At 50.9% G+C, this 27,017-nt stretch overlaps 5 protein-coding genes across 7 annotated transcripts in view; 2 read left to right on the forward strand and 3 right to left on the reverse strand.

Moving 5' to 3' along the window:
• The window catches only part of TRIOBP (TRIO and F-actin binding protein), a 14,935-nt gene extending 9,964 nt beyond the window's left edge, over nucleotides 1-4,971 (reverse strand). Inside the window, exons 1-8 of one of the 2 annotated variants that reach the window (XM_031554452.1) lie at nucleotides 4,843-4,971; nucleotides 3,871-3,998; nucleotides 3,506-3,602; nucleotides 3,113-3,305; nucleotides 2,522-2,897; nucleotides 1,923-2,055; nucleotides 733-1,719; nucleotides 77-163 (exon numbers count right to left, since the gene is read on the reverse strand). In XM_031554452.1, the coding sequence (XP_031410312.1) occupies nucleotides 77-163; nucleotides 733-1,719; nucleotides 1,923-2,055; nucleotides 2,522-2,897; nucleotides 3,113-3,305; nucleotides 3,506-3,602; nucleotides 3,871-3,998; nucleotides 4,843-4,956 (2,115 nt within the window). In that variant the 5' untranslated portion in view covers nucleotides 4,957-4,971. The remainder of the gene's footprint in view (nucleotides 1-76; nucleotides 164-732; nucleotides 1,720-1,922; nucleotides 2,056-2,521; nucleotides 2,898-3,112; nucleotides 3,306-3,505; nucleotides 3,603-3,870; nucleotides 3,999-4,842) is intronic. The other variant, XM_031554453.1, reaches the window with a different exon arrangement.
• Nucleotides 4,972-8,034: 3,063 nt separating this feature from the next.
• On the reverse strand, nucleotides 8,035-12,072 carry NOL12 (nucleolar protein 12). Its single transcript, XM_003202271.4, has 6 exons — nucleotides 11,933-12,072; nucleotides 11,740-11,845; nucleotides 11,494-11,542; nucleotides 10,221-10,363; nucleotides 9,201-9,295; nucleotides 8,035-8,766 (listed from the first exon to the last, which is right to left on the reverse strand). Exons 1-6 carry the CDS (start codon nucleotides 12,010-12,012, stop codon nucleotides 8,595-8,597), a joined length of 645 nt encoding a protein of 214 aa, XP_003202319.1. The 5' UTR covers nucleotides 12,013-12,072; the 3' UTR covers nucleotides 8,035-8,594.
• A 532-nt stretch (nucleotides 12,073-12,604) lies between these two features.
• LOC100548269 (arf-GAP with dual PH domain-containing protein 1-like) lies at nucleotides 12,605-18,349 on the forward strand. Of its 2 annotated transcripts, none has more exons than XM_003202241.4 (11): nucleotides 12,605-12,966; nucleotides 14,006-14,136; nucleotides 14,469-14,560; nucleotides 14,649-14,731; nucleotides 15,024-15,136; nucleotides 15,962-16,108; nucleotides 16,512-16,595; nucleotides 16,942-17,004; nucleotides 17,301-17,372; nucleotides 17,889-18,120; nucleotides 18,208-18,349. In XM_003202241.4, exons 1-11 carry the CDS (start codon nucleotides 12,879-12,881, stop codon nucleotides 18,234-18,236), a joined length of 1,134 nt encoding a protein of 377 aa, XP_003202289.1. In that variant the 5' UTR covers nucleotides 12,605-12,878; the 3' UTR covers nucleotides 18,237-18,349. The 2 variants fall into 2 exon arrangements, with proteins under 2 accessions (XP_003202289.1, XP_019470449.1); XM_019614904.2 differs by having other exon boundaries at nucleotides 12,606-12,966; nucleotides 14,052-14,136.
• A 2,139-nt stretch (nucleotides 18,350-20,488) lies between these two features.
• Nucleotides 20,489-21,670, forward strand: LOC100539852 (urotensin-2 receptor-like). The gene has a single exon (XM_003202270.4). The coding sequence runs from the start codon at nucleotides 20,520-20,522 to the stop codon at nucleotides 21,507-21,509; it is 990 nt and encodes a 329-aa protein (XP_003202318.1). The 5' UTR covers nucleotides 20,489-20,519; the 3' UTR covers nucleotides 21,510-21,670.
• A 1,577-nt stretch (nucleotides 21,671-23,247) lies between these two features.
• Nucleotides 23,248-26,512, reverse strand: LGALS1 (galectin 1). The gene is made up of 4 exons (XM_003202240.4): nucleotides 26,364-26,512; nucleotides 25,112-25,194; nucleotides 23,754-23,925; nucleotides 23,248-23,429 (listed from the first exon to the last, which is right to left on the reverse strand). The coding sequence occupies exons 1-4, from the start codon at nucleotides 26,370-26,372 to the stop codon at nucleotides 23,286-23,288; spliced, it is 408 nt and encodes a 135-aa protein (XP_003202288.1). The 5' UTR covers nucleotides 26,373-26,512; the 3' UTR covers nucleotides 23,248-23,285.
• Nucleotides 26,513-27,017: the final 505 nt, after the last annotated feature.

Consider the following 27,017-nt stretch of genomic DNA (forward strand, 5'->3'; position numbering starts at 1 on the left):
GGTGGCCTCCGGCCCAGCCGCCCCTTTCCCGCAGCCAATGGAGCCGGCGGGGCGGGCGGGGAGCCCCGGGCACTACCTTAGTGCGTTTCTCGCTGGTGCTCCCGTGTGGAAGCCGGCTTCCCGAGGAGCTCTGCGGTGCGCTGGAGCTCCCACCCAGCTGCGACTGCGGGGAGAGAAAGGGAGAGCTCAGCCTGAGCTTCTATGTCCATCTCCTCCCGTGTCTCCCAGTGCTGGAGCAGAAACACTGCTTCTCAGACCTCAGGAAAAGGGGTGTGCTGGTTCCACACCTGGCAGCCAGGCCCCTGCCATTTCTATTTTCACCCCTCCAACCTACTCTCTTCACTGCCAGAAAGACATGGAAGCCCTGGAGTGTGTCCAGAGAAGGGCAGCGGAGCTGTGAGGGGTCTGGAGCACAAGTCTGATGGGGAGCAGCTGAGGGAACTGGGGTTATTCAGTCTGGAGAAAAGGAGCTCAGGGGAGACCTCATTGCTCTCTCTAATGACGTGAAGGGAGGTTGTGGTGAGGTGGGGGTTGGCCTGTTCTCCCAGTTAACAGCGATAGGGTGAAAGGGAATAGCCTCAAGTTGCCCCAGGGGAGGTTCAGGTTGGATATGAGGTGGTGTTGCAGTGGCACAGGCTGCCCAGGGAGGTGGTGCGGTCACCATCCCTGGAGGTGTGGATGTGCCACTGAGGACATGGTTAGCAAGCAGTAGTTGCAGTGATTCATACTCACGTGATATACGAGGAATTTCTTGTTCTCCCAATCACTTTCCAATGGTTTCTCTGGGTTGTTTGAGCCATAGCTGTGCTCAGCCCCCTTCCAGTCATCTTCCAGTCGCTGTGCTGGGCTCTCAGGCCTCCTCCAGCTGTCATCCGGCCGTGGCCAGGCATCCGCGTACCTAGCAGGGCTCCTCCAGTCCCTTTCCAGCTGCTGCATCAAGTCCATGTGGCACAGTGACTTCTCCTGCCCCCTCCAGTCTTTCTCTGCTTTCTGAGCCTGGCGGGCATCCCCACGGCCCTTCCAATCCTGCTCTGGTGGCCGCATTGGGCTCATGGGATGCAAGGGCTTCCCTCGGCCTTTCCATTCATTGTCTGTGCCCTTCCCAGCATGGGGAGGCTGCAGTTTATCCCGGAGGCTCCTCCAGCTGCACTCCAGCTGCTTCCCAGACGTGTCCCCCTGTTGTCTCTCTGCCCCCCGTGCAAGGCCAGGCTGAAAGATCTCCTTTTGGCTTTTCCATGTGCCGTCTGTCCGTCCTGTAGGACTCATGGAGCGTGGTGGCCTGGCTCCTCCCAGCTTGCTTCCATCTATCCTCTTCACAAGGCTCGGGGGGTGCAGGGTGTTCCCCCAGCTTTTTCTCTCAGTGGCTTTCCCCATGCTTCCAGCCTGCCAGGAAACTTGGTTCCTCTCTGCTCTGTTCCTCCAGTCCTTCTCTGTGTGCTGGGAAGGGCTCTGAGTTCCTCCTGGCCTCCGTTCCAACCTAGATGTTGGGCTGGGGGAGCGTGGGCTGGGGGATCGTGGGCTGCTGCCTCCCCTCTCCAGCCGCTGAGTAGGACTTGTGGGCTCCTGGGGCTTCCTCCAGTCCCTCTCCACCCGTGGAGATGGGCACATGGGGCGCAGGGCGACCCCGGCCCTCTCTGTTTGTCGAGCCGGGCTGGGGGAGTGCCGGGGCTCCTTGGAATCTCTGCTGCGTGACTCAGGGTGCCAGGAGAGCCGCTGACCCTGGGGACACACAGGACAGAGAGCAAAGGGAACACAAGCGATAGCAAGGATGGAGGTAAGAGAGCTGGGAGACAAGTTGGTTGGGTTATGAAAAGTGTTGCAGAACCTGCACCCCTATGCATAGAGCCAGCTTCTATCCAAGAGAAGCCTCTTGGACCCAGGAATAGGGGAACACGTGGCAGGAGAAAGCAGCCAGGACTCACCTCCCTGGGCAGGCTGGGGCTGGACTGCCTCCGAATGACTCTGCCTTTGCTGGGTGGCACTGGGGTCTTGCCATCCAGCCGCTCCACGCGGCCCTCCTCCAGTGCCTGGAAAGCCTCCAACGTCTCAGATTTCCTGCAGGCACACACAACCTGTCTGGCTGCTGACTGAGCCCCACTCCAGGCCTACATCTCTGCCTGCCCCAGATGTTGGGGTCTCCACCCTATTGTTGTAACCACCCCAACTTCCTCATCCACATCTTCTTCATGCCAGTTCTTTGGGTCCTCTGCACTTTGCTCCTTCCTGTCTCATCCACTGCCCGGTCCCTGTTACACCTTTATATGCCCCATGCCACCTTTGGGCTGCGATTTTGGAGCCACTTCTGCTTCTCCAGCTGAAGACTCACATGGGGACCTCTCAGCTTCCCTAATCCTACTAGGATTTGGGAGCTTCTTTCTCCTTTCCCCATTTCCCAACTCTGCAGCTCCCAGGACATAGCTAGGAGCTTCAAAGCTGAGCTGTAACCCTCAGCCCTGCTCTCTCCAAGCCATGAAGTGACCCGTGGAAACGACCCACTGCAGAGCTCTCTATTGCTCCTCACCTGCGCTCACAACCAAATATCCTCTCCACCTCCACTCGGCCAGGGCTGAGTGTGCGAGAGCCACAGCGGTCAGCAGCATCCCCACGTCCAAGGCGCTTGGGTTTGGGCAGGTCTGCCAGCACCGTGTACTCCTGCCTCTCCAGCACACGCTTCCCCTCTGTGCCCCCAGCACTGAGATGCCCACGGGTCTCCCCAGCCCTGGAGGAGGATGCCAAATGCCTGCTGCTGCCTGGACCAGGAGAGGAGCTGCGGCCGGGATGAGGTACAGAGGAAGACCAGGAAGGGTCAGGTTTTCGAGGTTCCAAGGAGAAATAGCCACTCTCTATGCGATGCTTCGCCCAGCCCTCCTTGGGCTTCTGGCTGGCAGGAGCACGCTCTGGGATGGAAAGAAGATTGTTGAATGAATGGTGTGCAATGCTGCTCTACCCACAGTAAAGCAGGGCTTCAGGGTTAGGAACAGGGGGTCAGAGAGAAAACCCAGACTGCATAGTGGGGTGGGAGCACAGCAAAACATGTAGAGAGACAGCAGCCCCATGTTTTATGGTCAGCACACCAAGAGGATCCCACAACAGGAAACCAAACCACATGTACCTGCTTTTGGCACACAGACTTCTTTCCTAAAGCTCGGAGCCTCTGTCCTCACCCAGGATCCAGAAGGAAGGGGCTGACCCAACCTGGCTCTGTCCACCTGCAGCTGTGCATTATCCTTGTGGCCCCTGTAGCTCATTGTGTCCCGCTTGCCTGATCTCGAAGTGGTGTCCAATAGCCTGGTCATCTCCCAGTCCTGAGAGACAAATAAGGCAGGACTTTGCAATGGGGCTACAAGTTACTGGGCTGGAAGGGGGCAAAGAGCATGTGTGAGGAATGAAGAGTCCCAGCTGACCCCCCCAGCATTTTGGGAGCTTCTGAGTATGCCCAGCAGAAGTGGCTCTGAGGGGACGAGGGGGCTAGAACTACTCAAACCAAGAGAAGTACCCATCTCACCCTGTCTTCAGTGTGGCTGTAGGGCTCGGTGCTGGTTTCTCCATGCTGGCCCACAGTGCTGGGGTTGAGTGGGGGCTGTGTCCTACTCTGGTGCCAGCTGTGGAGAAGGAGAGGACAGGCAACTGTCAGCATGGCTGCAGAGCCTGGGGACAGGGAGCAGTCACGAGAAACACAGGCAGAGAAAATGCTCAGCCCTTTTTCCCAGGCAAAGTATAGAATCATCAAGGTTGGAAAAGACCGCTAAGGTCACCCAGTCCAACCATCAACCCATCACCACCATGCCTACTAAACATATCCCTCAGTGCATCGGTGATATCGCACCTCATTTTCCCCATCTTCCCCCTCCGTCAGCCTCTGCCACTCACCCCTCCGCGCCGTCTGCCCGACCCACGCAGACGTACACCTCGCACTGCGGTGCTACGATGCGGACGGCGTCCCAGGGCCCACCTGGGTCTGCGTTGGTGCCGTGCCCCGCCACCTCTGCGTCATGCTCCTGCGAGGAAGGGGGGATGCAGCCGTGCCATCACCGTGCCGGATATGAAAGCACATGAGGATGAGGACTGGGGGAATCTCTGCTTGCAGCCGCCCTCCAGCATCTCCCCCAGGCCCATTACCTGCAGGGTTTAGGAGCAGTGGTAGGGGGCTTGCCTGCCCTCCCTGTGGCATCTGGATACACTCAGAGACGGCTCTAAGCAGATCGCAAAGGGCTGCAGTAATCTTAGAGGGCCCGGGGACCAGGGGAAGAGGGCAAGGAGGAAGGCGGGAAGCTCATTACTATTTCATGATCCCCGGCCTGGTGCTCCAAGGGGACAGCGAATGACACGAAACCCTCTGTGAACATGAAACCGGCTGATGCCTGGAGGGATGCAGCGCTCTGCAGCAGAGTGGCTCATGCTGGAGGATGGGGTCAGAATGAGCCCTGCATCACATGAAATGTATCCCCTTCCACCTTTCCTTCCAGGAACAGCTCACTGCAGTCCCAGGGAGATCTGCCAGGACCACGTTTTAGGTAAGAATCATAGAATGGTTTGAGCTGGAAGGGACCAACGGGCCTCAAACAGAGGTGAAATCCAGGATGGGTTCCTACTTTGCCAGTCTCCCTTCCCTCCCCGTTGCTATTTACTTGCACATATCTGTATTCCTTCATCCCTCCTTCCTTTCCCAGGATCTACAGAGCCTCCCTGCCAATGTGGCTCCAGCTCTGCTCCAAGCACAGTTAAATGATGGAGACCACAAGCCTTTGTGCTAGGGATTTCCATCTCTACAAAGACCCAGGGCTGAACAAAGCAGCTCTTGATGCAGCATTCATGGCCTGCAGGTGGGATGGAGGAGCTCACCTGGGCAGCATGCGGGTGAACCCTTGAGGCACGGAAGCAGTGTTGGCACAGGCTCCTTGCAAATATGTTGGCTTCAAAGTTGGCACAGGGCACATCATTCACCGAACCTGGCATCCTCCATAGGGATGGAGGTGCTCTGGCTGCTGGGCTACTAGGAGCAGCTGGGAGAAAGGAACAGCAGCAGAAAACTGAGCTTTCACTTCCACATATTCAGGCTCCTATGGAAGCACAAATGTTATTCTCAGACTGAAGCTTGCTGCACTAGGTTGGCCATGCTAGAATCAAAGGGCAGCCAGCTGCAAGGCCATCAGTATGACCGCATAATAAAAAGGTATGTACCTGCAGGAGCCTTTTTTTTTTAGAAAGGGACACTGTTCTGCACCCTTCAACAGGTTCTAATGCAGACAGCTTGGGGAAGACACGATTTCTTGACTCACGCACAGACCTGAACCCAAGCACTCACTTGCAAGCAATGCAGAGAGAAAGAGCCCAACATCCAGCTGTGCCCTCTGCTTCCACACGTGGTAAGAACCCAGAGCATCCCACTGCCTGATGGGCAAACCGTTGCTCCCCACATCCCGCAGGGCTCTTGGGGCCCACTGAGCTCCCCATGGCCTCTAGCACTCGTGCAGCCGTAGCTACCCTTCCCAGTGCACCCCAGTACCTCCAGTTCCCCACGACTCCCAGCACCGCTCTCCCCGCCGAGCTCCCCATTGAATGGAGCTCCCCGTGGGAATTGCGGGCAGCCAAGCCCCGCCCACTGTCCTCTCATTGGCCTCGACCGGGCATAGATTTGAATATTGCCCTCTGAGTGGCTGCCTGGCGGCGCGCCGGCGGGCGCGTGTGCGGGCACCCACGTGTCGGTGGCAGCGGTTGGGCGATCGACCCGAGCGGGGCCGGGAAGGCAGTGGGGGGCTGCTGCTTTTTCCTCTCGTCTCCATCCCCTGCCAGTGAGCAGGCCTGGGACTCCTGCCCCAGGAGATGCTTAACATCTGCAGGATGGATCTGCAAGCACTAGGACTCCCTGCTAACCAGCTTCCTCGGCTCTCAAAAGCTCTCGTCCCGCACCCCTTGAGGTTTATCCCCGGTTCCTTTTTTGCAGCAGCACTAAGACTGCGCTGCATGGAGCCTTAGCTCAGTACAGTCCACAGGAGCAACACGGCACACCTCACACACACTGCAGCTTCATCTTTGCACTAAGCTCCAGTTTCTCCATGACTATTTGACCTCCCTGTCTCGTTTTGATCCTCTGTAATCCCAACCACATTTTTGTGCATGCATGTGTGCAGAATCACAGTCTAGCCAGCAAAAGCCATCATGCATGGACACATCATATTGGAGCTTCACATCCTTTCCATGCGAGCTCTTGGGCAGTAGCACCACCACCACCCAGGTCCCCTATCTCTGGGGACAAGGCTGTGGTTGAGTGTGGGCATTGGGCACAACTGGGTGACCCTGGGGCACATTGTGGTCATGGTGATGACTTTTTAGTGCAGCAGCCACACTAGCACAGTGATTTTTGCAAGTAGGACATATTCAGAAGCAGCTTCCTCATCAACAACTGGAACTCATTTGTGAGCAGCCAGAAGGAAAAAGCAACAATAACACTGAAAACTGTCTTGAAAAGGAGGGGAAGCAGCAAATGACACAATGACTCTTGCACAGATAGACTTTAAACCACATGCTGGATGGGCCTGGCAACTGCTTCACACACAAACTCGTGTGTGAGCTGGTATCCTTCCCCCAGCATATCCTGGAGTAGCTCAATTCCAGCTCTGCACATAACAAAGCGGGCGAGGGATGAGTCAGTAATTCACATTACAAAATCAAGCTTGAATCAATCAGATGGAGAAATCAATAGCACAGCAAACAATACTTGTGGTTAACTCCATATAGGATTTAATGGTTCTGCTTTTCCACTTTTTTTTTTTTTCTTCCCCTCAGCATGGAAGGCTTTTCAGGATTTTAGCTGTGGCTTGAGAAAGGCTCAGAAGTTATTAGGGCCAGTATTCTTCTAAATCACCTGGCAGCAAAATAACAAATACCTCAGGGTTGCTGAGGCCGCTCTTAACATCCCATCAGGCTTATAATGAGGTATTTCAACACTGTCCCACTGTCATTCCAGGCTTCCACAAACCCAACCCAAAGTTCACACTCCACGTTTCAGCAGGTTTTGCAGCATGACAAACACATGGACTGCAAACAGCAGCCATTCCAGCTTCAGGGCAAACTCCTTGGGAGGCAAAGTGCAAGTCTCATTGTGCCTCTGGTCACCCTGAGGCACCAAGGAAAGGGGAAAAATTGCTGTACAACCCTGACAACTAGCATCCAAACATGCCATCAGGCTGTCAGCCTTGCCGACAAGTAGTGTTTCTGCATCTCTGAAACACCTAACAAGTGAAGCTGAGACAGAAACAGGCTAGTAAGCTGCTGCCTCCACAAGGCCTCCAACACCAGTTACTCTTTTCCCCTCCCATTTCTAGCACAGGCAATTTGCTTACTCACCCACTGCCACGTTTCCAATTTTCTGGTGTGGGTTTTGGCCACAAAGGCCTTTTCCCCCTTCGTCATTTCTGTGTGCCATGCCAGCACACACATAATAAGGGAAGACGTCCCATCCAGGTGCTGGTCAGAACCTAACAGAAGCAGGATGGCCACTGCATCCCACAGACACTACGTGACAGAAGTCAGTGTGCTGCTCAGGCTCTTTTCTCTCCTCTGAAGATTGACTTTATTCTACCAGAAGCATTCCTTACCCCAGCCATGCAGATGCACAGTGACTTCTTTTTCCCTTCTCTTGAAGACATCCATGCTAAAACACATGTAGCAAGGTTTCCAAGCAGAAGACAGCCACCCTGAGGTAATGCACAGCCTCTGCCACTCCCATCCCAGAGAAGGCCACACACATGCAGCAAGGGCAATAAGGGATTTCATACTCCTCTGAGCTATCAGAATTAACATCGGCGCATTCAGCAGACAATGGAATGAGCCATTCCTGCTCTGGCGGGTTCTGTATTACCACAAAAACAGCTCCTAGCTATTCCCTTTCCTGAGCACCAGTAGATTTTAAAGATTTTTTTTCAGCAATAGGAATCATTAACCCTCTTTCCAGCTGGTACTGGTATTAACATAGTTGCTGTTATGCTTCAGTTAAGCCACACGTATTTCTCTTAGCAAAATAACTTCACAGAATAAACTTATTAAATTTCATCTGGGATAGATACCAAAAATCACAGAATGGCTCGGGTTGGAAGGGACCTCAAGGATCATGAATCTTCAACCTCCTGCCACAGGCAGGGCCACCAACCAAAAAAGAAAAAGTATCCTTGCAGAAGAAGAAACATGAGACAAGATGACTCCATATCATCCTGGAAAAAGAATTTACTGCACTGCAGAAATAGCAATGCATTGGTTCACAAGTGGCAGTCTCAGACCCCTGACAGTGTGTTTGTTGCATTCAGTTTTAGATTCTTCCTTTGATAAAGCCATTTAAGGGTTATGCCATACAGAGAATCTGACCTCCAACAGAAGATTTCAGAGATTCTGTGGCACCTAGGTACTTAATTGGAGACCACTGCAAAATAAACGCAGTGTCTCGTGCCTGTGACCAACACACAGCAGGTTAGTAAGGCTAAACTGGGCTCAGAGGGCCAAATAAACAAGGTCCTCGATCATTATGAAGGGATCACAAAGAACAGCATCCCAGCTGCTGAAAACAGTCCCAGCTGCAGCTCTGAGCACCTGGTTCTCCATTAATCTTGGTCACGGCCCATTTTGCCCGTCAGCCGCCGTCGCTGAGTCTTAGTGGTTCGCCTCATGCTGGGTTTCTGGATTTTCTTAAGTGGACCTTGCCCACATTGGGGTCGCTTTCCTTTCTTCTTTTTCCGGCTGTGCATGTGCAGCGTAGCAGTAAGAGAAGAGATTCTGGGGAGGATAGAAAGAGAGAAACGTCTGGGCACCAAACTGCAAAGAAAGGTGATTCTAGAATAGCAGCAGGACAGCCCTGTGTGGCCCAACAGGAATGAACGTAAGTAACTGCATGTCCCAAGGGAACTCCACTGTGCTGGGCACCATCCTGACAGGACTGGAGAAGGACTAGACAAACAGTTCAGGGCAAAGCCCGACCTACACCACACCCACCTCACACTGCTGTTACCAGAGATCAATGTCATAGAAACAGACCGGCAGAGGCAGGCTTCCAGACTGCCAGTGCCCTCTGCTGGCTCCTGTCCACCAGCACCCAAGCAGCACAGCATCCCCTCCCTGCAATCACACCACTGATCTGGAAACAAAAGATCTTCCTGATCTTTTGGGCTCACACTGCCCAGCAGCAGGCAGCTAAGTGAATTTATACGTACTTTTCAGATAGGAAAGGGTTTCTGGACTTCTTGGGCATTGTTCTTGCAGGCTTGTTCACCACCTCTTCCCCCTTCTCTTCTTCCTCACTTTTTCCCTTAAAAGAAGAAACAAACACATCTTTATGAACACATTAAAACAAGCAGTCTCACGATTCTGGTGTTTTTGCTACCTTCTTGGTTTCATTCTTATTTGCAAAACACAGTAACAGATCAACACTTCAAATATCACACAAGCCTTGTTCAAGTCTCAAGGTTTTGCCATTGCAGCCCTTCAGAAAGAGACATGCAGCAGGAAGTCCTCCATTAATCAATCCCAAGGTCAATTTCAGCACAATCTTACTGGCCACATCTATGAATTGGAAGTTTCAGCTTTTTCCTTAAATTACTATTAAAGTCTCCTTAACCTGATTTTCAGATTAGAAGATGTCCTTAGAAGTGTAAAAGGTTAACTAATCAATACAGCACTTCTCCAGGGTGTTCAAATCCACTCACAAGTCATGAAGATCACAAGTACCATAGAGCCTTTATGAAACAAACATGAGACCTCATTTAAAATCTGTTTTGAGAACAGAAGCAACCACAGGTGCAACCAAAAGATTTCTTTATTTGTAGTCCAAACGTAGGTTCATGGAGAGCAGAATCCCTCTGTAACTGTTCACGGACAGGTCACAGAAAATCATGGAGGACAGCCCGTGCAGTGAAGCCTTAATTCTCATTACTGGTGTTGCACCTGGTTTTACAATATTGTGTTCTCCCTATCCAGATCTGCGGCACCTTCTACTAACAAGGTTAATTAGCAAACAATTCCAGGGCGGCTTAGAAGAAAGCTATTCAAGGATGACATTTCCTCCTCTGTAGTGGCACAACGTACGTTGTGGAGAAATGTGAAAATTCAGTTTCCCCCTTCATCCTCACTCCTAGCCAGCTGCAAGCCTTTTGGCATACTCATGGAGTGCCAATCTAACTAGCCTCGAGAACATTTATAGTTGATGCAAACAGGCAGTCAGCAAGAGGCAGTACCTCAGAGGTGGTCAGTCCCAGCTGGCGTGCACCTGAGAGGTCCAGGTCACTGATGGTTGTGACTGTTACAATATGGTTTGGGTGGTCAATGTTCACTGACTCTGTCCGCGATGTCACCAAGTGCTCCAGTTCATCAAACTCATCTGGAAAGGCAAAAATATCAGCTTTTCACAAAGTACACTCACAACAGCACCATGCGATACTAGATGCCTGGGGCAGAGTGGCTGGAAAACTCCATGGAGGAAAAGGATCTGGAGGTGTTTGTTAATGCCCAGCTGAATATGAGCCAGCAGTGTGTTCAGCAACGGCATCTTGGCTTGTATCAGAAATAGCAGTCAGCGGGAACAGGGAGGTAACCATCTGCCCATATTCAGTTCTGGTGAGGCCACACCTCAAGTGCTGTGCTCAGTTTTATGCCTCTCACTACTAGAAATACACTGATGCTCTGGTGCATGTCTAGAGAACGACAACGGCACTGTGAGGAGTCTGGAGCACAAGTATGACGGGGAGCGGCTGAGGGAACTGAGATTGTTCACTCTGAGAAGAGGAGCTCAGAAGAGACCTTATTGCTTTCTACAACTATCTGAAAGAAGGCTGTGGCAAAGCGGAGGTTGGCCTCTTCTCCAGATAAATGCAATAGGCAATTATAGGCAGTGGCTTCAAGTTGTACCACAGGAGGTTCAGGTTGGAGGGTTGGATATTATGGGAAATTTCTTAGCTAACAGAGGGGATGCATTGGAACAGGCTGCTCAGAAAGGTGGTGGAGTCACTGTCCCAGCAGGTATAGAAGGAAAGGGCAGATGTATTACTTATTGGTATTATTGGTGGTAGGTGGACAGTTGGACTAGATGATCTTACAGATCTCTTCCAACCTTAATGATTCTATGTTTCCTGCACCATCATGCTGGGGGCAGGAGGTCCAGTCTTCGCATGCACGGTTAAGGCATGAAGGGCAAGCTACCTCTCCCAGCCAAGATCTCAATGCCTTGGAGATACCCTCCTGCATGCTCCTTCCTGTCCAACTTGCCCAGTTTCCTTTCCCACTAGGGACAGGAGGCCCCCATTCAGCCCATCGCACGAGCTGTTACCCAACTTCTCAGGGGGACACAAGAAGAGTGAGGCAACACCCTTTGGGGTAGGACCACTGTTACAGCTATGTCTGCCCAGCCACAAGGGCTGTTCAGTTTGGTGTCTCTCACAGGCAGTTAACTCCTCTGATACCCATTCTGCTACAAAGGAGCCCAAATCCTACAGGCACAGAGCACATACATACCAAGAGCTTCCTCCCTTTCACGCAGCATCTTCAGGTATTCCTTGTGCCTCTGGGAGAGACAAACAGGTCACTACAGCAGCCTTGTTGTTCTAAGTGTCCATTCCACCCCAACCCCTCCACCCACGAGGGCCCATTCCCCCCCAAGTGAGGGAAGGGAAGAGCGATGGCCCCAGGAAACAGTTGCTACGTGCCTGCCCCACAACCCTGACGTGGCAAAGGGCTCCTTGTCATCAGGAGGAGCTATACCTCCTCCTTCATCTTCCTCTGCTCTTCCTTCAGCTTCCTCTTGATCTCCTCCAGAGCCACCTTCCTCCGCTCCACCTTCCGTTTATGGAAGCCAGTCAGGTACTCCCTAAACACCGGGAACAGAGCAAACCCTCAGCTTCCAGCGACCCCGTTCCCCACTCACTTTGCCACCTGGCACCCCTCGTAACCTCACCTCCGCCTCTCCTCATCAAAAGTCACCACCAGCCGCGACGCCGCGCTTCCAGATCCCTTCTTCTTCTTCTTCCGACCCATGGCTAGCCCACGCTGCCACCACCCCACTTCCTCTTCCGGTCCAAGGAGTCCCCGCCTCTTCCGGTCTCTCCGTTTCCGGCTCCGCACAGCTCTGCCCTGTGGGAGGTGCGGCGCTGTGAGGGTCGTCCCCCGGCCGCCATTTTGTGCCTAAGAGCGTCTCTAATAAAAATATTATTTTTAAGTAGTGCGTCGTTGTGCGGTCGTGTCTGTGTTGTGCTACTTAGCCCGGGGAGGTGTGTCTGGGGATAGATCTCAGCTCTGAGGTTGTCTCCAAGACGCGGGAGCAGTTGTGGTGGGAAGTGATCCCGCTGCTGGCTGACTGGATTGGCTTTAGCTGAACTCTTGAACCCCTGGTGACCTCCCGTCCTCGCTTTACTGAGTGTAACTCTTGCTTGGCAGCCAGCTGACTTCAGTGGAAGCTCCACAAGTGTTGTGAAGGGAAGCGTTGGCAGAGTCAGCCCGCAGAGCGTGGCAAGCACTGCCACCTCATCCCAGGTCACCTTGTCTTTATCAGCTCTCCAGCTACTGGGGTTCTTTTCCTGGCCAGTCCTCTCCCGAGCAGAAATGCGGAAAAACCAGTTCTGTGGTTAATTACTGCACTTCCCTCCACGCCCATGGGTTCGGCTGCCTCCTCCTCTTCTTTTCTCCCAGCCTGGGTGCACTTCGGCCTCTTTGCCCCAGCCTGTTCTCTGCCGGCTCAGGTGCACCATTAGGCCTGCATATTCATTCCATTAATCTCAGGGCTTCTCCTGCCTTCCTGTCTCATTCCTGCAAGGCCTGCTGGTGGCTCCTTCTCCCTCAGGGTGCGCCGCAGGTGCAGAAGACACAGGTACCTGCCCTGCCCAAGGGGGTGACAATTTGACACCATGGCTGGAGGTGATAAGAGCACGAAGACCCTGAGGGAGGTGTGGAGAAGAGCAGAAAACTCATTGTGTGCAGACTGCGGGAAGCCGGGTGAGTCCCTGAGGGCTGGATCTTCTGAGGATGGGTCAGAAGAAAGGATTGGGTTTGGTCTCTAGTAGCTATTGTGGCCAGCTCAGTGTCTTGAGGCATATGAGAATGGGAAGGAGTGATGCTAGGGGATGATTGTTGGAACCTGTGCAAAGCCCAGCAGTGTTGTGTGAGTTGACTCCATCTGTCCAGGCTGCAGGGGGCCCCAGAGGTGGGGGAGTAGGGGAAGACAAAGGAGATGCTGCCATAGTGCTGGTGGAAAGCACTATGAAAGAAAGAAGCACTGAGAAAGAAGGACAGGGACGCGGCAGCGCCAAAGCTGCATCACTGTGGATTGCAGTAATGTTGGATCTCAGATACAAATCAAAGTCATGCCCAGTCAGGACCCGAGAGGAAAGTTCCCAGTGGAAACCTAACTGCTCCAGAAAAAAGGCATGATTCAGGAGGCCATTGTCTTGTCTGTGACTCAGCTCTGAACTGACAACTTGCCATGGACAACCTGGGAGGTTTCTTGTACTGAAGAGCTTATCCTCTCCAAAGAGTACTGATTTGAAGTCTACCAGTACTGCTAAAAATGACTGCTGCATTTCTTCCAAAAGGAACATGTGGGTTGTACCATCCAAGGCAAATTAATTTGTCTAATTAATACCACTTTACCTTCTTAAATTTTCCCCTGAGAATTCTGATTTTACAGTTGCTTTTCACTTCCTGAGCTAAATAGTATTGTGGGTTTGCTGTGTTGCACGAAACAGCTCCTGGAGTCTCAGATGATTCTTTACCCAAAGGGAGTTTGCAGAGCGCTTTGGAGTTTTCCAAGGTTCAAGTTAATAGAGATTCAGATTAAGCAGTTGAAGCAGGAGGAACGCAGCAGTATTATGCTTTTTCCAGACTGCCTTCTGGATGCTTGGTTAATTAGTCAGCTCATCTGAAACCATGGTTACCAAGATCTCCATTTCTCAGTAATGCATTCTCATTTGAGGCATATTTCCCCAAGGAACTTACCACTTCTAGTCATACCTTCGCCCCTTTTTTATGCCCTCAGATCCTGACTGGGCATCCTCTACCTTGGGTGTTTTTATATGCCTTAGCTGCTCAGGAATTCACCGGAACATCCCTAGCATCAGCAAAGTCAAATCCCTGAAGATGGACCACTGGGATGATGCTCAGGTGCAGGTGAGAACTTTGTCCAACTGGTATGTTGGGGTTGGGTCTAGTTGTACACCAACTCTTCTTTTGGCCTTTGGCCTCACAAAGTTGGAGGTTAATGTAACTTTGCTACGTGTGCACAACTGGGGATAATTCCTCTTAAATTGCAGGGAGGATGTGCTTGCCTTGAGTGCCTCTTCGTGTCCTATTACTTTATGGCTGGCATCTCTTGCATCATATCTTGCCAACGTTCAGGGTCTTTATTGCTCATGGTTACTGATTTCTCACTTGCCAGCTCCATCTAGACACAACATGAGTCTAAATCAAAGAGAAGGCACTAACTCTCTTTCTAACTGCAGTTTCTGGCCAAGCATGGGAATGCTGTGACTAAGTCCATGTATGAAGCTCACATCCCTATTTACTATTACCAGCCAACCTACAACGACTGCCAGTAAGTTGCTGCATACAAATGAAAAGGGGGAGGGCAGTTCTGAATTGCTGTAGTTTGTTTCTAAGCTACCTGTCACCTCTCCTTGCAGGGTGCTGAGAGAACAGTGGATACGGGCCAAATATGAACGGAAAGAGTTCACTGAGCTTGGAAAACAGCTGCTGTATACAGATGGTAAGAGCAGGGCATAACTTCAGAATTGCTGCCTGTTGCCTTTTCTGGAAGCTTTTGAGCACCGTGAGGAGAAAGCTCATCAGTGCTGCAAATCCCACAAGTACTCCCGGGTACCTGCCTGATAGGTACAGAGCATGGGCTTGGAGGTGTTTAAATTGCAGGAAGTGTAGCTTGGCACTGCTGTAAGTTGTTTCCAAGCATGGTATTACCAGCTGGTGTTGCTTGAAACATTTGCTTTGCTGGTGGATTCCTCTTGGGGAGATGTTCTTCAAACTGACCTTTCTGCTCCTAGGGGTGAAGGAAGGCATCCTCTGGAAGCGAGGTCGAGACAGCGGGCAGTTCCAACCCCGCAAGTTCCTGTTGTCAGAGAGAGAAGGATGTCTGAAGTATTTCACCAAGCAGGATGTGAGTATGGTGGTCAACTCAGGGCTGTGGGGTTATGGAGACTCTTCTGTCTCTGTGAGATTTCCTTACTCACCCAGGCTAGAGATGGTAACACATCATAGATCAGGGATTCCCTTCCAACTACTGACATTCCCCCTGCATCTTCACTTCATGCTTCTCCACATCCTTACCTCTTCAACGGTTTCTTTGTTCATGGCAGGGAAGCAATGGCACTTCCATGAGACTCCTCTTTTCTTGTCTCACTGGTGAATCACAGAGTGCAGGACTGAGATACAGTCCTGCAACATCACTGCTGATCGAAAGATTGATCTTTCACTTCATCCTTGTCCATTTGCCTGGCTGTATACAACCCTGCGCTGTCCTTGGAACCAACTTCACCTTACTGTGAACTAAGTTGCCAAAAACCCTTTACTTTATTTTAAGTAGGGCTTTTCTGCTAGTTTGTCTTCCTGAAATAAATGGGACAAATGCTAGTATACTAGCACAAGTGAGGGAATGGCTTAGGATAGGGGGGGCTAGGTGTAAAGTCTTTCCTTTTGGGGCCAGTTAGCCTTTAGACCAGGTCAGCTGTAAAGTCAGATGCACTTTCAACATCTCACTGGTTGTCCCAGAGTTGGCACAGCTCAAATTTAGATTGGAGGGGCTGAGCCATTATTTGGACACGCCACATAGCAAAGAGAATGTGTACAACAACTGTTTTGATGGGAAGGGGCAGTTAGTACATTTTTAAGACCTTCTAACCCTACTTTATCCTACTAAGTCAGTCACTTAGATCACTTTCCCATTAGAATTGCTCATGCGTGACCAATGCCATTCTGTTGTCAGGCCAAAGAACCCAAAATCAATGTCAAAATAGATGTCATCAATGCTACATTCCAACCAGAGAAGATTGGGAATCCCAATGGCTTGCAGATCACCTATCTCAAAGACAACAAGACTCGGAATATATTTGTCTACCATAAAAGTGGAAAGGTATATTGTTTAGCATCATACTGCAAAGACATTGAGTTCATTGGAGAATTAACTGATACCGAGTAGTCTGAGGAATGAGTTGGGATAGAAGGTGTGTGCATGTGTGGGAATTGCTGTAGGTAAACAGGTTGAGAATTCTGATTCTCTGTGTGTCTGTGAGAGAGTTTTGCTGCAGGGAGCAGAGCAAGAGCACCGGCTGAGTGGGTTTCTGTGGGAGGAGCTGCTGCAGAAGATGTGCAGATGTACCGCCTGTGCTGTCTGTATGTGTGTGTGAGGGTGAGGCCTGGAGAAGGGAAAGCTGGCTGTTTTTGCAGCTGGCATAACGTTGGTTGCAGCTGGATGAATTTGAGTGTCTCACTGTGGCTGTCCCTAAGCTTTCTGTTCTCTCCTGTTTTATTTTCAGGAGGTGGTGGACTGGTTCAATGCCATTCGGTCCGTGCAGTTCCATTATCTGAAGGTAGCATTTCCCATAGCCAGCGATAATGAGGTAAGGCAGCGCTAGAGTGCAGTGCTGAGTCTCCTGCTGATGTTCGGTTGCTCTGATAAAAGAGCCCATTAGTTATTATTAGATCCCCAGGCACAGAAGTGGAAATTGCAGTGTTTAGATAGAGAAATGAGAAAGTGTGCATACAGGAGCCTGGGATGGCAGAGAGCAACTCATTTCTCCTATTTCTGGGCACGCTGGAGACCAAAGTGACTCCTGGCTAAGGCAGTTCTACAAACACGAATTTAAATGGGAGCTGAATTTGGGCAAACAGAAGGAAGGCAATGGGATTGAAAGTGAATAGCAAAGCAGCATGGCTAAGTGAATGTTACTCTTACCTTTTTGTCAGATTAAAAGCCGGCTGACAAGAAACTTCTTGAAGGAAGGATACATGGAGAAGACAGGTCCCAAGGTGAGCTGCTTGTGGGTGAAGAAATCTAGCAGGGACCTGCCAGAGAGCCATTGATTTTGCCTCCTCCATTGTTTTTCTCCCAGTTTCCCCATCTCTCCCCCCCCTATTCTTTTGACACTACAGTGGGACTGCAAAAATTGCTTTCTGTTCCTCACTCTCAGCTTAGAGGGAGAAAGAAGGCTGCTGTTAAGGCAGAGGGTTGGTTCAAGCAATTGTGATGAATTTTGGGCATCCATTCGCACTGCTCACGGCAGAGGGCACTGTCACCTTACATATGTCACCTCTTCCCTTCACAGCAGAGAGAGGCTTTTAAGAAGCGTTGGTTCACACTGGATCACCGCAGGCTCATGTACTTCAAGGACCCTTTGGTGAGGGCGAGATCTGACCTCTGACAGCTGTAGACAACAGTGCTGAGGGCAGGATCAGAGTGCAAACAGTGTCTTGCTTCTTGGCTTTGCTCTGTTGTAAGGGAGGCTTGTGGGTTTCCCAGTGGCTCTGAATGGACTCTAGATCTTCCCCTTTCCATCCCACTTTGTTCACCCTGCACTTTCTTTGTTCGCTTACTGTCTGCAAACAATGGGAACAGGGAAGGTTGTGGTTTAAAGGTCGTGGTGTCAAGGGTGATGCCATGGAAGGTGCTGATGGAGAGGCAGATGCAGCTTTCCCTCTCTCAAACCTCTCGAGATCTATTCTCCTAAGTTTTCCTTTCAGTCACTGTCTTTGGGCATAGCCTCCCAGTTTTGAGTCCCCTGACCACCTTCACATCTTTTTGCTGCTACCTCTTTGATCCTTACCCATTCTCCTGCTGCCTGCAGGAGCACTGCTATTATTAATTGGTTCTTCTTGAGTACAGTTAATCCCTTTCTTTCCCTCTGGATGTGCAGGATGCATTTGCTAAGGGTGAGGTATTTGTGGGCAGCAGAGAGAATGGCTATAGCGTCCAGAAGGGATTGCCTTCAGGGACACAGGGCAACTTCTCTTGGCCCTATGGCATCACCATTGTCACGCCTGACCGAGAATACCTCTTCACCTGCGAGACAGAGGCTGACCAGCTGGACTGGATCACAGCTTTCACAGGCATCATCAACCAGGCCATGACACCACAGGAATATGCTAGTAAGTGCTTGGATGATGTTCCCTTCTGCTCTTGCTGCTCTGCCACAGAATATTGCCCTAATGCACTGCCTTTTTTCTTCTCTACAGTTGAAGCCTACTTCAAGTTTAAATCATAGGAAGCCGGACAGGAACCTTGCTGTAACTCAACTCTACCTGGTCCTGTTGGGTGGGCTGTCAGAAGAGGAGAGAAGATTGATGTCAGAGAAACACAGTGCTCTTGCAGCCTACTCTTTGAAGCACTTTTTTTTTTTTTTTTTCTCTCCAGGAACAATCTTCTTTTTAAGCTGCTTCAAGTCTAAGACTTTGTGAGACTGAATCCTCAGTGTGAACTGTCAGTGGTAAATTGCTGTGATCTGACTGGATGTTGACAGGCCTTGCCTGTTGATAGGGCCTCAAAAAACTTAGCACTTGCTGTGATGGACATGGGACCTAGCATCACATTTGCAGGAAACTGCGGGCAGCCTTATGCAAGAATGCACAAGGTTTAACCTTGTACAAGTTAACAACTGCTTTACTGGAGATAATACTCAGTCAGCTGTAGAGGCTCCTGGACTAGGAGAGACTTTCATTACAAGAAGTGGCTTCTCTGCTGGTGACAGAGATGTGAAACATCTGGTTATTTGATCAGCTAGAGCTACAGTTGAAAAAGGTCACGTAAAAGATTTAATCTAACAGTCGTGTGAGATGTGTTTCTTCCCATCTATATGAGCTTGAGAGCTTCAGACCATGTTTGTATGGAGATCATCTTCTGATTGCTCCTGAGCTCAGAAATGACAGTTATGTATGTATATATAAATGGACAGTGTGTGTGTGCCCATAAGAAAAAAGTGGTGGGAGATGAAATACTGCCCTAGAGAAGATACTGCGAGGGACATTCATGTTATTGAAGTTCAGCTGTCAGATTTGAGTCTCTGTAGTTAAACCAATAGAGAGAGGCTGGCTCCTGCAGAGAGCAGTCGATAGCATGTCTTCTACAGACTTCAGACACACTGTTGAGTCTAATACAGCCTAGAGGTTGATGTCTGAATTTAGGAATACATGAGTGTCTACTGTCTTATTCTCTGGATGTCAAAGTCCTGGCACTTGCTTTCTGACCTGTACATTACTTATGTATATGTAATATACATATACATTTATGCAGTAGTGTGTAAGGGAAGTCTTATGTCTGCTCTCTAAGACAAACGAGGCTCAGATGTGGGGAAAGGATAGCAGGGCACTGCTTGGCACAGAGGCCCTTGTAGCACGAATGTCATACTGTGATACTCCAGTAGAAGGCAGTGCTGCCCAACACACTTTTGCTTCTTGCTCTTGCGAAGCAGGTGAAGGAAATCTTAAAGGAGGAGGAAGGTGGCCTTTGGAGAGAGGAAGGAAGGAGTGGAACTGAAATAAATAGCTCCTTGATCTTTAGGAGCTTGATGGTTACTAATGACAAGGGTGGAAGAGTGCCAGGCTGTAAGAATGGGAGATCTTTGTTGGTCTGTGGGGGTCTTTGATTGCAAGACTAGGGACTAAATGCATTGACTGCACCTCAGGAGGTCTTTGGCCATGAGTGTGGAGCAGGCCTTCTTACCCTAGCTTAGCTAAGGGTCAGGGGGCAGCATCAGTTTTTTCAGTTTTTAGGGCTGATCCTTGTTTCTCTCTTAAAGCCTCCATTGTTTTTCCCCTCTTGCCAGACTCAGAAGTCTTATCCTTCATTAAATCTTCCTTCAAAGGAGGAAAACTGAGCAAGAGGGAATGGGGAAAAGAAAGAGAGTAAAGAAAAAGGAGGAGAGAAGGAAAAAGGCAATGGGGAAGAAGGAATGTATCTCCTAAAATAGGAGCTCCCCTTGGCTCCTCGGCTGGTGACTAGCAGCTCAGTACAAATTGGGACCACATTCACACCTGTGTGTGAAGCTGAGTCAGACAAATTCCTATGCAGTGGGCAAGGCAGCTCTCCAGGGCTGGGCTGGGGGGACACTTACCCAGCAGCGGAGCTGAGAGAACAGAGACTTGAGAGAAGGAGGAATGCACTTGTCCACAGAGTCTGCTGATTTTCTGCCCAGCGAATACTGGAGGAGCAACAAGTGAGGAGCAACAAGTGAGGAGCTGGTGAAGAAGACAGACATTTCCTCTTATCTGGCAGACGTTTCTTTGCACCTATCAGTCTTGAAGGAGAGAAGGTGTCGCTTTTTCAACCTGAGGAAAACCAGCAGACGGCACTTGTGGTGAACGAGATTGGCAAAATAGACTGGATGGCTGGAGGTGAGGAATTGACTTTTCTGGAGACTTAGGTTTGCTGAGTTTGTGCCATTCATCCCTTCCTTGGCTGCTTTTGTTAGAAGTACAGCAGCAAGCAGGAAAGGCAGGAGGAAGGAGAGGGTCTCCAGCAGCCTGACTGCTCTTTCACTCCATCCCCAAAGATGTCTTGCAACTCTTCCCTCATCAGTGTAACGCCTGGAGAGGACCCTGAGGGTGGCAGCTTCTTAGAGGAAAGCAGCGGTGAGGATGACATCAGCAGTGTTCTAGGAGGGGACAGCCCAGTGACAGGGCCGCTGGGCACAGTGCTGCTGCTCATGTGCCTCACTGGGATGGTGGGGAACATCTACACGGTGCTGGTGGCCTCTGGCAAAGTGGCAGGCCGCTCAGCAGGCTCCTTGGGGGTCTATGTGATCAACCTCGCCCTGGCTGACCTCCTGTACCTTTCCACCATCCCCTTCGTGGTCTGCACCTACTTCACCCATGACTGGTTCTTTGGAGATGTGGGCTGCAAGCTTTTGTTCAGCTTGGACCTCCTCACCATGCATGCCAGCATTTTCCTCCTGACCGCCATGAGCCTGGAGAGGTACTGGGCAGTAACCAGGCCGCTGCGGGCCAGGCGGGCTGGCAGTGCTTACCGCAAGCCAGCCAGTGCCATCCTCTGGCTCCTTGCCTTCCTGCTTACGGCCCCCATGATGGCAGTGACCCAATTGCGGGAGGGCGATGGCCCCAACAAGCGCATCTGCATCCCCACGTGGACGCCAGCAGCGTTCCGGCTCTACTTGACGGTGCTCTTTGCCACCAGTGTCCTGGTGCCCGGTGTGGTGCTGATCATTGTCTACACCCTCCTGGCCCGGGTGTACCGCTCTTCCACCTGGCACTCGAGACTGTCAGTGGCCGGCCGGGCTCCCTCCCAGCGTCTCTCCTCCAGGATCTCTGCCATTGTGGTGGCTTACTGGGCCTGCTTCCTCCCCTTCTGGGGCTGGCAACTGGCCGGGCTGTACCAGGGCATAGGCATGGGCCCCACTGCCCAGGCCTACCTCAACTTTGGTGTCACTTGTCTAGCCTACGGCAACAGCTGTATCAACCCCTTCCTCTATACCCTGCTAGCCAGTAGCTACCGCCGGCATCCCAAACACGCTAGGAGGCCGTAGCACCTTCCTGGCTTTTGTGTAAATGTTGGGGCTCATGGGGAATAGCAGGGGGAGCCCTGGCTGACAAGCAGTGCCCTGAGTGAGGAATATCTCCCAGGCTTTTGCGAGGGTTGAGTAATGAAATAAAAGTGTTGTCTTACGTGCTGTCTTATGGTGTGTTCCATCCTTGTCATCAACCTGGCATGTTTCTCCTTTGTGCCTTTTGCAAGATTGCTTGAGGATGCTCTTCCCAGGGATCCCAGTTCTGGCGTGTGTGAGGAGTCCTCCATCCCTCACCCTATGCCAGAGTGGGTGAAAGGGTGCAGTCAGCTTCTATATGCCTTAATTATATTTCCAAGGAGCCCAACCACCCTCACCGCCTCTCTGGCAACGGGCAGAGCTGTAACAAAGCCCAGACAACAGTGACTCACAAATATCATGGGAGCAATGAGTCACTTGAAGAAGCAGCCACGCTAGCGGGAGACCTGAATAAGATTCATCCCCAGCCTGTGGTGAAAATTTCATTCAATTTCCTTCCCCTTACTCTCACCAATATTTTTGAAGAATCTTTCTGAAAAATGAATCCCAAGTGTAGTTTGAAGGCACTGTGCTATGTGTGAGGTTGCCCTTCATAAGAGCTCATTAAAGGGTCTATCACCAGCACTGTGTCCCTGCTGTGGTCAGGGACATCCCCGGCCCTCTGTCCTGCTGAATGTACCCCAGGTTGTGACAACTTCAGTTACATAAACTGAGCCAGGTCTTACATCTTGAGTCCATCTAACCCAGCACAGCTCAATTCCGTACGGCTAAACTTTCTTATTCTCAGACAAGACAGCCTTACCCAGCAGCTGAGAGAACACAGAGACTTGAGAGAAGGAGTGGAAAGAGTGCCCATGCAGTGACTCACAGGGTGGCAATACTAGATGCTGTTTTTACTATTGCAGACATAGCCTTAAAGAGCAGGCTGCGATTGTACAGAGCAGACTGGCTTTGAACAACAGGAGGCTTCAAGAGATCTGGCTTAAGAGCCTCATCTGGCTTGTACACCCCAAGTATTCCTGCCTCCCATCCCAAAAGTCCATCTTGAGCCCAGCTTCTCTTCCCCAGCCCACATTTCCTAGCAGCTGAACCTTACTCTGCATGAGTCCCTGAGACACAACATCTGGCAAATCCTCATGAATTATGGAAAAAGAATGGGAGGTGCTGCTGCCTTAGAAACAAGCTCCCGTGCACCAGCTGCTCTGCAGCTGCCTAATGGGAAGAATCAGCCTGGCCAGGCCTGGAGGGTTGCCTTGTAGGACATCAAAGTGTTTGTCCGTCACCTTGCTTGTGGGCCAGCCTGGAAGCGAGGTCCCATAGATTGTGTTCTTCTATCAAGTCACAGCCTTCCCAGCAGCACTAATCAGTCTGCTTACAGCTCACATAGCATCAGACTGAAAGAGTCAATGGCTTTGCCAAAGGTACTCTTCCACTTTTTTCCCCCCACAGTGGTATCTGGCCATAACACTGCTTTCCACTCAGACTCTTCCTGGGCTTTTCACTTTCTGTCTTCCCAGGCTCTTGCTACCACATAGCTTCCCCTTTCCCACCATGACTTTGAGGACCAATGCTGTGTTTAGTCACTCCCACCCGCATCTGACATTCCAACACAGTAAGTTATTACAACCCCCAATTCCCCAGTTGTCCAACCCTGTAGGTTTGTGATATGAGAAAGATTTATTCTTGAGACCAAGTAGAAGAAAACACATTTATTGATTGCTTTTTTTTTTTTTTTAATTTTGAGACAGATGTGAGGAGTTACTCCCAGCTGACAGACCGGAGCGTGAAGTCTCCATGTGTATCAAAGTAGTCAAAGACAGAAAGACCAAGCCGGTTGGGGAAGGAGAACTGGTGGCCTGGCAGGTGGACAGTCACATCGCTTGGGTTGATGCTGAAAGTGATCTGCAAAACAAATGCAAAAGTCAGAGAAAACTTCTGTCAGGATACCCTCAAGCCTTCCCCATTCTGCAGACTGAACACTTTCAGCAGCATAACTTGCTCTTCAGCAGCAGGAGTGTTCTTCTAGTCTTCCAAGTGACGCCTATTCCTTGCTCAGTTCAACAGTAACATCCCTTGGAGCTACACAGAGCTTGCACATTTGGTTCCCACCCTTTGCCACTGCTCAGACATCTGGATGGTGGCACTGACCAAGCAGGAGAAGCCAGCCACCTCCTGTACAGACAGCTCAGAGTACAGTACATATGGAGAGTGTATCCCAGGCTTTACCTCTATTGGAGCTCCCTTCTGGAAAGGGAAGACTGTCTCCCTTTGCTCTGTACCCCACTCTTCCATTTTCTTTGAGTTGCACACAATGAGATTCACATCACCATGAGCATCAAAGCGGGGGTTGAAGTGAAGTCCCAGGTGGGTTGAGTCCTTGCCCAGATTCATCACGAAGCTGTAAAGAAAGGAGACAAACGCTGTGTTGCATGCTGCACACTAAGTCTAGGTCTGTTCTGTCAAGCCCAGCTGAGTGTGCTGAGGTGCAGTGTGCAGCCCTGAACATGGAGTTACTCTGCACCCAAACCACCTCCCTAGAAGTTGCTTGTCACTGCGTTCCTTCCAGCCCTAAACAGTTAGCTGGTGCTGCACCCTGCCTGATAGCCACTGCTTCTCCCCGCCCTACAGGCAGCTGCAGTAATTACCATCTCATTAGCTATCCCAAAGCATCTTGCAATGGTAGTGGGAGGAAACAACTTCCCAGCCTGCTGTCCACCTTGCCTCCAGGCCTCTTACTGAGATGAGAAGTGAGGAGGAATATTATTTGGCAAGAGAAAGCCCAGGAGGCTTCACGCCAACAGTATCAAACTTCAAAGGCACTGGGAAGAGCTGGGACATGTTTCCGGGAACACCGCTAGTGCTGGTACAGCTCTCCGGGCTCCACCTCACCTAACAAGGAGTCCTGCCAATAGCAGAGCTGCGTGAGGGTTGGGAACTACTGCAGAGTCCCCAACCTTGGGCCCCAGCCACTGAACCCTGCAGAGATAGGAGCACTTCTGGTGCACTTGTCCACTCACTACTTTTTCCCCATTCCTTCCCCACCAGCATACAAGAGGCATCTCTACTGGATGAACACCCTGAGACCACACTATCACCTCCAGGGGGACCAGTAGTTTTATCACTGGCTTCATTATGGGTCTGTGGCTCAGAGCATCTGTGACACCAGAACACCCACGATGTCTCCAGCTTCTTGAGCTGTAGTCTTCTGCCCAAGACAGCAAAGTACAGAAATGGTGCTCCTGGGCAACCTTCGTGCAGGGGAACGGATGTGGCTTTTAGGATGGTCTCAAGCCACATCTCAGTATAGATTGAGCTTCCATTTCCTTTACTCTGTGCTGTAGAGGATGTGGTCACTGCCAGTGCGTGCAGCTGGAGCTTCACATCTGCTCTGGCTTAGTCCCTTGGCAGTAGAGCATGTCTGCAATGTGCATTAGGTAATGAATCACTGGGAAACACTGTTGGTGTTAACCCTTTTCAAAGCTGCTCCACTCCCACCCAAGGGAGGGGATTCCTTCTATTCTCACTAGCAGAAGCCAACTCAGCATGGTGCTTTGGCCACACCTGGGTGACACAGCTCAGCTTACCTTTTGGCATTCGGTGCGATTATCCCCTTGACAGTGAGGCGCTGGCCAGGCTTGAGACCCAAGTTGGTGCACACTGGTCCCTGCTGAACACGGAGGTAGAGACATTAGCTCAGCACCTGCTAGCTCACTTGTTTTGGCAGCTCTCCTTGCTGCCTCAGTACATTGCCTTGGATCAAGGGAGAGACAGGGACACTCCCTTTCCCTAGGACAAGGCACATGGGACACCCCAGAGAAGTCACTCCACTCAGACAAACCATGTGCCTGATTTCACAACCTTCTTCTTTGCTGCTGTCATCAACATATCTATATTTCATGGCAATGAAGTGAAAGTACCTGCAAGCTCCCATCACGCCCATTCTGTCCTGAACACACTCATGCACTGTATGGGTCTCATGTCATCCCAAGAAGCCTGGCTGTGCAGGGATGGAGCCTCTGCTCCGTTCCCCTGGCTTGGATTTGGACCTCAAGCCTTGCTTGGGTCCAGGAGCTCAGACATTCCACTCCCTTGTGTCCAGGGGCTTACTTCCTGAAAATTTAACGTTTGCAAGAAATTTGTATATACCTTTCCACATTTTGTCAAGCAGAAAGAAATATCCTTCTACTCATATCCATATGTGCTCATTGCCCAGTCTGATCCCCTGGCATGACCACAAGAATACCAAGAATTTTTTCTTCTACTGAAGTTTCATTTGCACTTGGGGCACTCCCTGATTATTCCCTCTCAGACTACTGCAAGAAATCAAAGTGCAAATACTTCCCTGATACAAGCATCCCTCCAACAGTCCTTGGTACTCACAGAAGGGCACTTTAGAGGATTGCATTTTCATACAGAAATAATGATTGAGTGACTCATGAAAACTGCAGCCAGGAAGCAAGCGATAGGGCAGCCCAGAAAAGGAGACTCTCAGAAAGCAATAAATACTACTTCAGCAGCCTCCCTGGAGCAGAACCTCTGCAAAACAGGTTACCCCAGCTCAGGAACCAATCCAGCAAGTACCCCCCACATATCTCCGCAGAGGAATCCTGCAGGGGAAAAAAACTCCTGACTGAACAAGAAATAGCAGTCACCCCTCTGTAATAGGTGCAGCAGGGATCTTGACACCCCCAGTAGCAGACACGCAGCTCTAACAGAGCCTCCAACTCAGGGACTGATGAGCAGGTAGAGAGTAGCACAAGCACCCTGCTGCCAAGCCAACATCTTCCCCATAGCCCTTCTCCTAAGCTCCATCCTCCCCATTCCCTCCCTACTCACGCAAGACATGGTGCTGCTATGCAGGCTGATGCTCCTCTCTTCCAAGGTGCAAAAGTCCCAGGCAAGTAGCTGCAGGACCACACCCTTGCCTTTAAATAGATGGAGAGCTGAGTAGTGCCAGCCCTTCACCAACCCCAGCTGCCAATAGGATTGAGAATAAGGTGGGAGGAGCTGGTTTGGGGGAAGGGAAGACATGTCTCCTCCCTCCCTTATCCAGGCCCCTCTCCAGGATGTTAATCCCAACCCTTCCAAGCAGGCTGCTGGCCACTCCAGGAGGAGATCCAGCTGTGTGTGGCCACGAACTCAATGGAAAATAGTTTCACAATGAGTATTTTATCCAAGCCTTTCATCCCACATGGAAAATGGTCAGATGGATCAAGGCTTGGCAGAAAGTGTCTGAGGGCTGAGCTCTTCATCTCCACTAAACTAGGAGCCGGAATATCACTGAGGGTATACAGTGCCTCAGGAACTCTCTGTCGTCCAGGTACAGAGGACTGATGCTGGATTTGGGGAGTCTCAGCCATACTGACAAGCCTTGTGGTCCCCTAGAGCTGTCCAGCTGCTGACCCAGACCTTGCCACCAGCTCTTGTAGGTACAGGATCCAAATAAGGGAAAGCAGTCGCTCTTCTGCAGAACCCCTAGATTGCCTCAAA

Source organism: Meleagris gallopavo, chromosome 1 (assembly GCF_000146605.3).
Source record: "Meleagris gallopavo isolate NT-WF06-2002-E0010 breed Aviagen turkey brand Nicholas breeding stock chromosome 1, Turkey_5.1, whole genome shotgun sequence".
Classification (NCBI taxonomy): Eukaryota; Metazoa; Chordata; class Aves; order Galliformes; family Phasianidae; genus Meleagris; species Meleagris gallopavo.